We start from the raw sequence: 14,121 nt of genomic DNA on the forward strand, positions 1-14,121 counted from the left end.
ATGGAAGTCGGTTCTTTTAACTTGTATGCCAAGATCAAAGATGAAAGATCATACCCATATTATCTAACTGAACCATAGGACACATACATTACTCTATCAAGATGCATGGACCCAAAGAATCCAAGTAAATTAGGACACAAACTATATATTCGATGTAACTTTTAGCTCATAGAACTTTTATGCATACAAACTACCGAAAACATTGAAAAGCAATGAAAGTAAGACATTTCGTATAAATTAATTCTGCTGTTAGATCAACAATCCTATATATGAGGTAAATTTACAGCGCTCCCAATGGAGCGAGACTGCTACTGGATGAATCATGAAAGTATCAGTGTACATGGCCAACGGCCGACGATGTATGATTGGATGAAAAGGCACTCACAAACCAATTGCACACCAGGCAACAACTGGCGGCAACCAAAATAGAAATACTACATGGCCCTGCCGGTTGCTGTAAATATAAACCAGAAAGAGCACGTTACAGTGAAGGAAAGAACGGTATGCTACAAAAACATGTAACAGCTGAGCAATAGCATATGTAGAAGGAATGACATCATAGTCACCGGTGTCAGTTTGTGAGGCATGTTTTTTGGTGAACCGTTATTGCTCAGTGTCCCAGCATTGACAAATTCGCTTTTGCCAGTATCTATGGCAGTAGACACATTTACTGACATTGAGCCTAACAGGATAATTCACAGACCAGGGAAAGGAAATTAGGAGCAGGTCCAAACTCAAATAAATTTGGAAACTAAAGAGAATAATATCCTATTTCGTAATTGTAGAATATTGAATGACCTCTGAGTTTCTATCAAAGCAATTAGGAAAACAACTTTTTTTAAGGGAGAAGAAAGTAACCATTTACAATAATCTCGTGTGTTGATATTCTAGAATTTTAACCGATTATAATAACATCTAATGCTAATGCTAATCAATAGAAAATTGCAACTTACAGTCATAATTAGCCCATCCAATCCGTTGATTAGCAATATCATAAACAAAGATTTTGTCTTTTAGAACAAGATCTGCAAAAACAAGATGGCAAACGTTGTTTCTTAAACAAAAGATTACTGCTTTTTTAAATAAAGGAGGAAAAAAAAGAGAAGTAGAAAAAAATTAAAAGGTCACACATGGTAGCATCATAGAAGAAATAGGTGATGGATTGTTAGCGAGACAATTACAACTTGTACATGGACTTGGATGTGTTAATTATCTTGGTCATGAAGACAAATGTAAGCTGAAGAGTGCTAATTAGTGCAGATTATCAAGTGTTTCGGAGAACCATGCACAGAGTTCCGAAATAAAGGTTAAAAGCAATTATGTTAAGGAAAACATCAGCAATGGACCAACAAACACAACTTTTTGTTGGATATATTGAACGAGAAAGGGCTGACAAAGAACCATATAATAACTGCATTAATAAAAATAAAAACAAAACTGAAGAATGAAAAACTAAAACTCAATGATAATGCCAGGATTATAAATCATGTCACAGATAAGTAAAAGAGTAATCATAAAGAATCTTCTCCTTTTGAGGTGAATTTATAGTCAATTTCTATGTATTTTTAATTTGCAAGAAAAATTGAACAAAAATACAATAAATAGGAATGAGCAGTTATGAACTTGGTAACATTCGCAACTCTGGTTGGACCCAAAACAAAATAGTATAGAAAAATGTCCGAATGGTGTTGTGCTATTGTAGCAACATTTTTAGGCTCAAGTATAAGAGAGAATATATGGAGTAATCTTTCTGGTTTTCGGTTCTGCAAAAGCAAGAGGAACACTACATGTTTTTTCAATAGTAGCAAAACTTTTAGGCTCAAGCATAAGAGAATATATGGAGCAACCTTTCTGGTTTTCAGTTCTGCAAAAGCAAGAGGAACACTAAATGTTTTATATATAGTATCACATGACGATTAGGGTTAACATCAGCAGATGACAGAAACCAAGACCTCATGCAGACATGCAAAGGCTGTGTGGTTTGACCAAGCTGAAGTATAATTTCTCTATAGAAATTGAATCACAAAGTGCAATGAAAATTGGGCTTTTATTCCCTGATTGATGAAATTCACATTCGTTAAGATTCCTGTATCTTTGGCAAATAGATTATATAAACTCGAATGACCTTTACAAGCAAGTAATTCCAGGAATTAAAAGAAGATTGTGTGGTGTCAATACCTCCTAAGATTGTTATCCCTTGACCCTGAATTTTCTGAAAGCCAATGCACCACAACGCAGCACCACCCTGCAATATCAATTCAATCCTACTGGTTAGCGATTCAGGATGCCAGACCAAAATACCAAATTAATGGACCAATATGCAAAGGAACCATGTTCAATCATTAAAAAACATTATCAATTATCAATTATCAATGTATTCTGGTTTTCAACAGAAACCAAGGCTAACAATTGGGAGTTGGGACTGCAAATAGTGCAGCATAGCCATGGCAGAACAAGTGGTCAGTTGGCATTGCATTTATATATTCAGAGGACACCATCTGTATAAAAGAAACTATGATAACAGTTGTCCATGATTACACCAATATCAGAAAATGGAAAGAAAACAAAGAACTAAGTGAACAAAAAATACTGAATCAAGACCAGCTATACATTTCTCTGGAATCAATTATGGGGAATGTTCAATTGAAGGAAAACAAATCTCAATCAACTGAGCAGCAACTTCGATGCAAATTATGAGTATCTAGACACATTCTTAAAAGGAGAAAATTGGAAGTTATTATTAATATCAAGCTCAAGGAACTCACAATAGAACTTTGCTGAATAAGGTAGTCCTGGGGAATTAAAATCATGGATGCACCACCAGCAAAGTTCAAACTCACTTGAGGAAATATGTCATTGATACTGAGAACAAAGCATACATACATTTCTGGGTTTAAACAATGTAACAATGACCGCATAACAATGGAAATTGAACTAAGATAATAGAGGTAGAAAACGAACCTGGAGGAAATTAAATAACAGTGATTTCCCTTGGAAAGATATGGGCGCACAGATGGTGAAACAATAGATGTTATCTGCACAAGGAGGAAACTAAATACTTCAAACATTGCTAAAGTTCTACAAAATTCCTGAGATGTTTTCCAGCAAAACATGATAAGGACATCATTCTAAATAAGTGGTTAGTGGAGATCCTTAACAATGCTCAATCTATTAGCCCATACAATATTCCTTTGAAACTTACAGCACTAATAAAAGGATCATAAGCTGCTTCTGCTAGATATGCCAAGGTTGTTCCAGAATCAATTATAGTTCCTTGGCTGCTTGATGTTCCAAAAACTGTTGGATCAATGGCTAAAGTTTGGCCATTGACAGAAATGCTCTGCATATTCAAATTATAATGAGGCCTGAAATTTAAGAAATATAGGTGGTCAGTGAAAATTTTAATTCAGTATAGAATTATATGCTCCAAAGCTTTGATAATTTATTAGCAAACAAGGTGGTAACATACCAATCAATCAAACTGAGCCATCATATGCTATTAAGCAATTATGGGTGTCGCGCTCGAAATCATTTTTTGACATGTAAGATCATTCTCTTGTAGCAACAAGACTACCGATTTAAGCTTCACAAATGTTTGGAACCCTCTGAATTGAATTGAATTCAAAGGTTTTAATAAAATCTCATGTTTAGAACCCTCTTGAGTGTTGATAATTGAATTCTAAATGGAATTCAATCTCTAAAAATGCTACAAAAGTAAATTAGAGGTCAACCCCTTTGATTTACCATTCCAAAGAGAAAAAAAATAATGTTAAAACTAACTTTCTCAAAATACTCATCTAGCCCTCTTTTTTTAAAAAACCTTTGAAGAAATAAGATGAAAGTAATGAGGGTAATATAGAAAATAAAATGAATTGAATTTTATCTTTTCCAAACATGTGAATTCAACTTATTTATCAAATGAATTCAAATCAAACACTATAATTGAATTCAATTACAATAGAGAATTGGTTACAAACAACCTATAAAAGTTAATTATCAAAGTGTTGAGCTGAAATGGTTTTGCTTGTATGGGCCTGGTGAGAAAAAGGCATGCCAACTAATAAGCTGATCTAAATTATTTCACAAAAACAATATTCTTCACCCCAGTCATATTTCCATATAAATCAATAGATTAACATATCAATCCCTCCCATTGCATTTTATTATTTAAACATTGACATTCTTCGCTCATTGTAGATATATTAGTTTAAGGCAGGCTCATTATCCTTCAAACCTAAATATGAAGTCCAAAGTTATATGTTCTCACCAACTTGAGCCAAACTGAAGAATTTAGTACTTTCAATCCTAAGATGGTAAAAAATGCTAAATTCATCACCACACAGGAAAAGATGCCAAGATTATCAAACTCGAAAAGAAGGGGCAAGCTTAAAAATACTTATGTAACAGATTATTAGAGATATGTGAAGCACGACTCTATCTGCTCTTAGCCTTCAAGATACCAAGTGTATAGTGTTTTATTAACAAAAGCCACTTGAAGCCAGAAACAGGCAGTGACTTCCAACTCTTTAAATGATTGACATAAGAATATGAGCAAAAATAAACATTTTACAAGATGGCACCCAGCACCATTAGAAACAGTATACAAAATACATCAGGATCACAACCAAAGACACCATTGAAATGATTTTGGAAAGAAGCTACAGCCAAACTAATGTGAGACAAGCACTAATGTTCTTCAACTACATAACATCCATCCATTTCACTCTCTTTTATTTAAATAGGTTGCGGAAGATCAAATCAGATTTCATAGCTATATAATAAGAACTATGAAAATAGTTGCATAGATACAATTGTAAATGAGAAGAGGAAAAAGAAAGAAGAATGAGAGCCACTCTAAGAAAAATCTAAACGCTAAATATATAGAAGGGGAGATAAAACATACTGTGATGGGACAAGTGGGGTATAAACGATGTTTGGCTCCACAATTTCTCCAAGAACCAATATACCACCACCAGAATCATCTCCTTTCAGGCAGTGAGAAAACGCTCTTGGTGATATTCCTTGTGAAGCTAGTTGAGAGACAACAGACATGTCTTGTTGTCCAAACCCAAATATCCCATCAACTGCTCTATCTGACTTTGTCAAGTCCCCAGTCTGTAATGCGCTACATCTGTTTCATAACCCACCATCCAAATCCATGAATTCCAGAGTTCTAAAAAATGATCACACTACTACAATCTTAACTTTGACAGATCCATAATATCTCACCCGAATACAATAGGAGCTGAAGAATTATTCATCACAGACCCACCAAGAACGGTGTCAAAGTGCAACAAATCCGATACATAATATCCTGATGTGCCACTGCCATCACCATACTGGAAGTTGTAACCACACAGATTATTTTGAGCAGAACAGACAGAATCTGAGGATTGAAGTCCAAGACTACATCTTTGGTCTGAACAAGATATCAACGAAGCTGTTGGTGAGCTTCCAGGATCAAAGAAATTGAGAGGAATCTGTAATAAGAGAACCGGAGAAACAATATTGAAAACATTGCAACACTAAATTATTCTCCTTTTCCTTCTCTTTTAACAAAATTCACGAGACTAAAAATCAAAATATGAAACAGTATGAATATAAAAGTGAAAGAAGTGAGCTTTACATGAAGTCCACTGTTAACAGGACAACCATTGCAGGAGCCACAACTAACCCACAAAACATCACTTCCAGTATCTATTTGTACATAGAAATCTCTTGGAGGAGTACCCAATTGTAGTCTTGTATAATAAAGCCTACAAAACAACCAAAAAATGAACCAAACCTGAGACTAGCAACATATTTAATCCAAAATTTAAAACCCCATAATCCAAAAAAAAATCCAATTTTTACCAATACAACTTGAAAAACAAGGTGGAAATCCAGAAACTAAGAGAAACCCATAATTCAAATATGTTTCAAAAGATAGAATTACCCAACGAGGAAAGGATCAAAGGTGCCTTGAACAGGGAAATCAACAACACCAACTCCTGAAGACTGCAACATTCTGCCATGCCTCACTCTGTCTCGCTCTTTAAGTTTACTCAGTTTCAGTTTATAGTTCGCCGTAATCCCTCTTTCCAGATGAAAAGTGGCCGGAAAAGAAGACAGAACCACCGTAGCATGAAACACTACAGCAGCGATTAGGATTCCCGCGGGAAAAGGCGCAGCTCCCATTTCTTTCTTTGTTTGGATTTGTTCTTTTTGAACGAATAAAATAAAAAGGATTAGCAGGAATGTCGTTAACGTTTAGATAATTTGGTTTTCTGAAAAATAGAAGAGAGAAATATTAGTTGAGTACATAGAAAGGAGGCAAATGCAGGTTGAGATATCTCTCAAGAGAGAGAAAGGATAGGAGGGAGAGACAAGCCAAAAAAATCTTTAGGTTTTGTAACGGAAGTTTCAAAAAGTAACGTTATTCATTATATATTACCACTGCTTTGTATCCTGTGTGTGTACATACTATCCTATGTTATTTTTGTTTTTGCATTTGTAATATTTTTTGAACGTGATGTAAAAATGTGTCAAAAAAAATAATATTAAATTGATATATTTTTAATAAATAAATATTCTAATATTGAAAAAAAAAATATTTTAATATATTTTTAAATAAAAAATAATTATACCACAATATCAAATATACACGTATTAGGTATAACCTTAATAAATTAATACTTGATAAATTAATAATTTTTATTAAATGATATTTTTGTTAAATTTCAACTTAAATTCAAAATTTAAATAACATCTTGATTAATTAATAAATTTTCATGGTCCAAGGATATTAATTTATAAATTTTTAACTATATACAATTTTGTTAATGATTTTTTTTTTAAATAAAATAAAATAATAGAAATTTACAATTTCGTTAATATATTCTTTGAAAGCTAAAATGTTTATTTTTTTGTTAACTTTGTTGGTGTTAAGAGAATAACTAGTAATATTTTAACATAAATCATAAATTTTATTTTATTTGTATCTCTATCTTTTTTTTTAAATAAACTTTAAAAAATAATTAATAAAATATTATTTGTTACATAAGGTGTACCATGATATTTTTATAGAAGATGTGTGGTGTTATGTTAATAGCTTTTTTTAGTGAAGATAATATTTACATCTTTTTAGTTTTATTTGCAAGAATTATTCTAAATTTTGATTTGAACCTAAATGTGTACTTCTCTTCTATGTATTATACATATAGTCGTTATATTTAATTTGAAAACTTACCAAAAAATAGCTTGACTCATTGGATTATTGGTTTAATTTAAATCAATTGTTTTAATTAAAATGAAGTTATTTTTAAAAAAAATCTTGAAATTAACCTTGATTGAAATTGACTAAATTATTAAAAACTCGATCGAATTAAGTAAGTTTTAGTAGATCAATATCTTTTTATTCATCTTAAAATTTAACTCGATCATGTTCTAAATTATAAATTTTTTAAATTAATGTGGTAGAAAAAATGCGGTTGAAAGAATTAGATCAGTTTTAATAATTATATCATATACATGTACGGAAAATATAAATATGTTTCTACAGAATATGTGATAAGTCTTTAAAGATTTATTTATGGAAAAAAAGAAAAAGAAAAGGCAGAGAGGGGCATGGGTAAAGTGGTAATGGGGGACTTTCATGGTATGCTCCCTGGTCGGTAAACTAACTTCTCCAAACTTCGTCGTGATGAGCGTATATCGTACGCCTTTATCAGTCTCTTATTTGTTTAATGGTTTTATATATTCAGCTGGTAAGAACACAATTTGAAGTTTCCATTTTCCGAGACTTTTACCATTTTCTTTCAATTTGTTTTGCAGAAACTTGAGAATTGTAATCCAAGCATGCTGTTCTTTCTTGTATTTTAGTGCTCCATGTTCTTTTTGTAACCTCGGTTTCTAAATTAAAAGCATTGAAAACGATGTTCTCCGAGAGTGTTTGTTTTATGTCTAAAAAATATTTTTAATTTTTTTAAATTAATTTTTTATTTTTTTAAATTATTTTGATATGACAATATCAAAAATAAATTTTTTAAAATAAAAAAATATTATTTTAATTTATTTTTAAACTAAAAAACACTTTGAAAACAACCACTATTATAATCTCAAACACTATTCTATTATAAAACACCAACACTTGTGTTTGAGATTGTGATGCAGAGTGCTTTTTAAAATAGATATTTACTTGAAATACATCAAAATAGGTTTTTTTATGATTGAAATTCATAATTCAAATATGTTTCAAAAGATAGAATTACCCAACGAGGAAAGGATCAAAGGTGCCTTGAACAGGGAAATCAACAACACCAACTCCTGAAGACTGCAACATTCTGCCATGCCTCACTCTATCTCGCTCTTTAAGTTTACTCAGTTTCAGTTTATAGTTCGCCGTAATCCCTCTTTCCAGATCCGGAAAAAATTATAATTTTTTTAAACGTTAAAAAATTATTCAAGTGTTGCTAACATTGTTTTTTAGTGGAAAAACAATTTAAAATATATGGAGGTTGATCTGATATGATTGGGTCAGCTTAGTAGGTTTAAAGGAACTCAAAAGATCAGTAAAAATATAGTTTGACTAAGAAAAATTCAAGACAACATATTTCTTAAAAATAGTGAGATGATAACATATTGTATCGACTTGGGTTAACTTGCTAAATCCACAACCATGGTCATGAAACCATGATAACTCCATAATAAACAAATTAAAACAAATTATGAAATCTAATTCTCAATCAACCTAATGTTGAAGGATAAAATTAAAAAAGAACCCGTAAAAACTAACTCAGGTCAACCCGGATTAACTTACCAAATATACAAACCAAGTTATGAAACCAGAATAACCCTATAGAAAGAAAATAAAAAGAAATTATAAAATTAAATTATCAATCAACTTAATGTTAAAGGAAGAAATAAAAAAAAAGAGTCATAAAAGAACGATCAAAGTAAACTTGGGTTAACGGGTTAAACCCATGACTTAGGATATCCTCATAGAAAGCGAATTCAAAAATGATTTGAGTCCACCCAAGTTAACAAACAAACCCGTGACCCGGGTCGTAAGGCTAGGATAATTCTATAGAAGCAAATCGAAACAAATTATAATGCACAATTTCTAGTCAACTTAATATTAAAAGATAAAATTAAAAAAAAAATCAATTTAAAAAGGACTAAAACATAACCCAAGAAAATTCAGGTTAACTCGCTAAACTCGTTACTCAGGTCATGAGACTAGAATAACCTTATAGAAAATAAACCAAAGCAAAACAAATCATAAAACTTAATTCTCATTCAATAAAATGTTGAACGATAAAAAAATAACTTAGTTTATGATGTTACACACTTATACTAGACATTCCCAAGACATTAATATGATTTTTCCTAAGGATTTCCTTACATGTTAACATTTTTTCTCCTCTCTTTTACCAAGTATGAATGATATACAAATATGGTGTTGGAAACCAAATTTTCACATATCAATTTAATCCCTCATTTAAACATTTTCATCCTTTTGAGCATGATGAAAATATGATTTTGAGTTCATAGAATTAGAAACCAAATTGTTTTCCTCCTTTACTGGTGATCATCAAGTCACATTGATAAAACTATTTCTGATGGGCCTAAAAAACCCTTATGACCCTCCTTCTTTGGACACACCCAAGGGAATGAGTATGCTCCAAGTGGGGGGGCATGGCAATGTGCCAACCCAATAATTAGACTTGACAATCAACCAACTCTAAGGTAATGTAGGTCTGGTAAACATGTTAGACCCAAGGCACTTGGATCTGACAGTCAGCCAAGTCCAAGCTAACGTGGGTCTGGTAGTTTGCCAGACCCAAGGCACTTGGACTTGGCAATCCACCAAGTTCAAGGTAACGTGTGTCTGACAAACATGTCAGACCCAAAGCACTTGGACTTGGCAGTTAACCAAGTCCAAAGCATTTGGATTTGTCAAATCAGCCAAGTCCAAGGCACTTGGACTTGACAATCCGCCAAATCTAAGGTAATGTGGGTTTGGAAAACATGTCAAGCCCAAGACATTTGGACTTGGAAATCCGTTAAATTCAAGGTAAAGTGAGTCTGACAAACACGCCAGACCCAAAGCACTTAGACTTGGCAGTCAACCAAGTCTAAGGTAATGTGGGTTGGACAAACATGTCAGATCCAAGGCATGTGGACTTAGCAGTCAGCCAAGTCCATGACACCTGAACTTGATAGTTAACCAAGTCCAAGGTGACGTGGGTTTAGCAAACATGCCAGACCCAAGGCACTTGGACTTAGCAGTCAGCCAAGTCCAAGACAACGACCATCCTCTCTGAGGTCTAACCACGGGGAAGAACTCAGCTTCTATAGGGTTAGCTACATTTGACATCATTAGTGGCGTCATTTGTGGGAAATTGATAAAAAGCCATAGGTTTTTTCCTAAAACTTGTTTTTAGCATTTTCAGGGCATTTCATGGTACATAACCAATGCCCCCTAGGGCTAGGAAGTGGGACAAATCAACTTGTTGTCATGGACACTTCTACCTAGCAAGAGCTTCAACAACTCACTAGTCACGTGCAACTCCTCACCCAGGTCGTGTTGACAACCCAATGACAAAATCAAACCATGCCACCCCAACAAGTTTTAACATCTTTAATAGCACATAATGCCTTAATGTTAGGGCCACCAGCTATGCAAAGAGCCCATAGACGATCACACTACATAAAGGAAACTAGACAACATGACATTCATGAAAGTTCCTCAAGGGATCACTCACGATATACACACCCATGCACAGAACAAACACTCCAAATGCACTTCTCTTATTTACTATGGGATAAACATCGGTCACCATAATCGCCATTCTATGTCAAGCCCTTCAGGCTCCCAGGAGCCCAACAGACAAAGAGCTAGGAGATAGTTCGTGCATGAGCACGCCCAAGGAAATGAGCATACCTAGGGGAATGTTTATAGTTCCCATCAGTAGAGGGTTTCTTCCTTGTCCAAATGCATATTGAACACTCAAACTCCTCAAGGACTACTTTCCCAGGAATATGAGTTTGGACAACTATGATGGCTTAATCGACCAAAAGGAGCATGTGTAAAATGTACGTATTAGCTTGGAGTTGATCATCCAAGACTATGACGCAATGTGCAAGATATTCCCTTCAACTTTTAGAGGATTTGCGCATGCTTGGTATAACAACTTGGAACCAAACTCTATTGAAGGTTTAAGTGACCTATGTGCAAAGTTAGTGGCACACTTTAGCACCAACATAACCACCAAGAAAACCTCCACAGAGCTTTTCAGTGTTGCCCAATAAGAGGGCGAGTCTATATGTGTATATTTAAGAAGATTCAATGTGGAGATGCTCAAAGTGAAAGAATTGATTGAGCTAGTAGTCTTGGAAGCCTTAATAAGAGGAGTAAGGGAACATACCCTCTGGAGAAAACTTTATGTTTTACTAGATAAAAGCTTGTCCAAAGTAAATCAATTTATGAAAAATCATATACGGTTGAAGAGGCCAGTTTACTTCGACATAGACCTTCTTATTTTTACAAGGACAACTAACATTAATGATTTTTCAAGTGAAGTAATTAGGGTACCCGAAGCTAACATCTTTGTGCCACCTCCATGATATGTTTTCTCCTAAGAGCCTCTCTCATACCTATCACTTAGATCACCTTAGGATGTATAATCCTTGATAAAAATGTTTTTTAAATATGAATGTTTATTCAAAATGACTTTTTATTTTCTCTAGGTAGTCACTTAAGACGGTAGCCCTACCACTCTCCAAGGGATAAATGTGATCTCCTTAGTGCTATATGCACCAATCTCCAAGGGATGGATGTGATCTCCCCAATGCTATATGCATTAATTTCCAAAAGATATATGTGACTCCAAGGGATGAATGTGATCTCCCCAGTGCTATATGCACCAATCTTCAAGGGATGGATGTACTCTTCTTAGTGCTATATGCATCACTCTCTAAGGGATGAATGTGATCTCCCCAGTGCTATATGCACCACTCTTCAAGGGATGGATGTGATCTCCCCAGTGTTATATGTACCCATCTTTAAAGGATATATGTGATCTCCTCAGTGTTATATGTACCCATCTCTAATGGATGGATGTAGTCTCCCCCATGCTATATGTACCAATTTCTAAAGGATGGATGTAGTCTCTCCAATGCTATGTGCACCACTCTTAGCGGAGGCCTCTTAAGCCCTATGACAATGATGGGAAAGCTGCTAGCTCCTACCCTCCAAAGAACTTATAATCACTTAGAAATTTCTAAGCATAGGTTTACTATTTTTGGGTTCCCACTACCCACTTAGAAATTCTCTAAATATGGGATCAACACTCGATTTGTTTTGAGGTAGGAATTCCTCCAAAGCGAGTTGATTTCCTTCGATGGGTCCCCCCGACCATTTAGAAATATTCAATGAACTCGTTATAACAACCGAGTATTTTTACAAGTCTTTGTGTATCAATATCACAAAGACTTGGGGGCTATTGATAAAACTATTATTACTGGGCCTAAAAAACCCTTATGACCTTTCTCTTTTGGGCATACCCAAGGAAATAAGCATGCCCCAAGTGAGGGGGCTTGGTAGTGTGTCAAGCCTGATATTTGAATTTAGTAATCAACCAAGTCCAAGGTAACATGGGTCTGACAAATATGCCAGGCCCAAGGCACTTGGACTTGGCAGTTAGCCAAGTCTAAGGTAACATAGGTCTGACAGTCCACTAGACCCAAGTGCCTTGGGTTTTGCAGCCAGTCAAGTCCAAGGCACTTGGACTTGACAATCCGCCAAATCTAAGATAACGTTGGTCTGGCAAACATCTCAGGCCCAAGACATTTGGACTTGGCAGTTAGCCAAGTCCAAGGTAACGTGGATCTAACAAATATGCCAGACTCAAGGCACGTAGACTTGGCAGTCAGCCAAGTCTAAGGTACTTGGATTTGACAGTCAACCAAATCCAAGATAACAACCATCCTCTCTCTTAGACACGCCCAAATGAATGATCATCCTCTCTTAGGTCTAACCTCCGGGAAGAACTCATCTTTCATCGGCTTAGCTACATTTGACATCATCACATATATAGTCTATTAACATTAACAGAAATATCATTTACAAACATGAGAAATGTTTTTCTTGATAATTTTATATTGCGTAATTCTTATAAATTGACATCATCATCTTTACAATTTGGAGCTCTGCCAATCAAAACAAGGGGAAAGATTTTGCTGAGGAAACGACCACAACTACATTCAATATCAATTGCCTATTTTCCTTAACATAGCCCAAATGAATTAAAATACTAATCGATATTATTGATTATCAAAACAAAAAAGACTTCATACAATATTTTTTTTTGTCAAATTATATTTTTTTTTATTAATTGTTAGATAGAGATATGTTTAGATTAATATTGTTTATGATTTTAATTTTAATTTTAATAAAGTTAATATTTTTCAATTCAAACACATTTTAAGAAATACTTTCAAATGTATTTTAAATCTATTACCAGACACAACTAAGTATATTGTATACTATGAAAAGGTGAATTTTTGTTTTTCTAGAGGTCATTAGAAAGTGGACTCGTGTTACATTGCGTATAGGATTTTGTCAAAGAACCAACTCAAACTAAAAGCTTAAGCTATTAGGTGAGGTCCTAAAATATGATTTATATAATTTTTTAACACATCCCTCAAGTAAAAGCTCTTTGAGATTGAAACTTACACAGACCCATATTACCTTGTGCTTATTTTTTATCAAATAGAATAAGGATAGTGAGATTCGAACTCGTGACTACTTGATCAATAAGGTTCTGACATCATGTCAAAGAACCATCTCAACCTAAATGAAGATATTCTTATTACTTTTGGCTCTCTTCTACTTGTATATGTTTCTTTCTTAAAAGTGTGCTTCATGGAGTAACTAGACGCCACTAGTTATTCCCGCTACATCATAAAAAATTTCCTTTCGAGGAGTAAGTGCTAATAGGACAAGAAAATGTATGGCTGATACAAATATCAAGGGAATAAATTGGTCATTACTTGAATTTTGAGGGGCTTTAGTTGTCAACCTTTAAGAGTGGTATGTGGGGAAAAATTAGGGATGACAATGGATAATCACGGGTTGGG

General features: G+C 34.1%; 1 protein-coding gene across 2 annotated transcripts; it reads right to left on the minus strand.

The window, feature by feature from the left end:
* Window positions 1–213: 213 nt before the first annotated feature.
* Window positions 214–8,335, minus strand: LOC7496469 (aspartic proteinase 36). 2 transcript variants are annotated; one of them, XM_024608083.2, is made up of 10 exons: window positions 8,250–8,335; window positions 5,627–5,756; window positions 5,230–5,480; window positions 4,904–5,131; window positions 3,203–3,365; window positions 2,962–3,035; window positions 2,766–2,862; window positions 2,179–2,245; window positions 954–1,025; window positions 214–682 (listed from the first exon to the last, which is right to left on the minus strand). In XM_024608083.2, exons 1-10 carry the CDS (start codon window positions 8,318–8,320, stop codon window positions 507–509), a joined length of 1,329 nt encoding a protein of 442 aa, XP_024463851.2. In that variant the 5' UTR covers window positions 8,321–8,335; the 3' UTR covers window positions 214–506. The 2 variants fall into 2 exon arrangements, with proteins under 2 accessions (XP_024463851.2, XP_002313558.4); XM_002313522.4 differs by lacking the exon at window positions 8,250–8,335 and adding an exon at window positions 5,936–6,389.
* Between the last annotated feature and the right edge of the window lie 5,786 nt (window positions 8,336–14,121).

The sequence above is a fragment of the Populus trichocarpa genome, chromosome 9, assembly GCF_000002775.5.
Source record: "Populus trichocarpa isolate Nisqually-1 chromosome 9, P.trichocarpa_v4.1, whole genome shotgun sequence".
NCBI lineage: Eukaryota > Viridiplantae > Streptophyta > Magnoliopsida > Malpighiales > Salicaceae > Populus > Populus trichocarpa.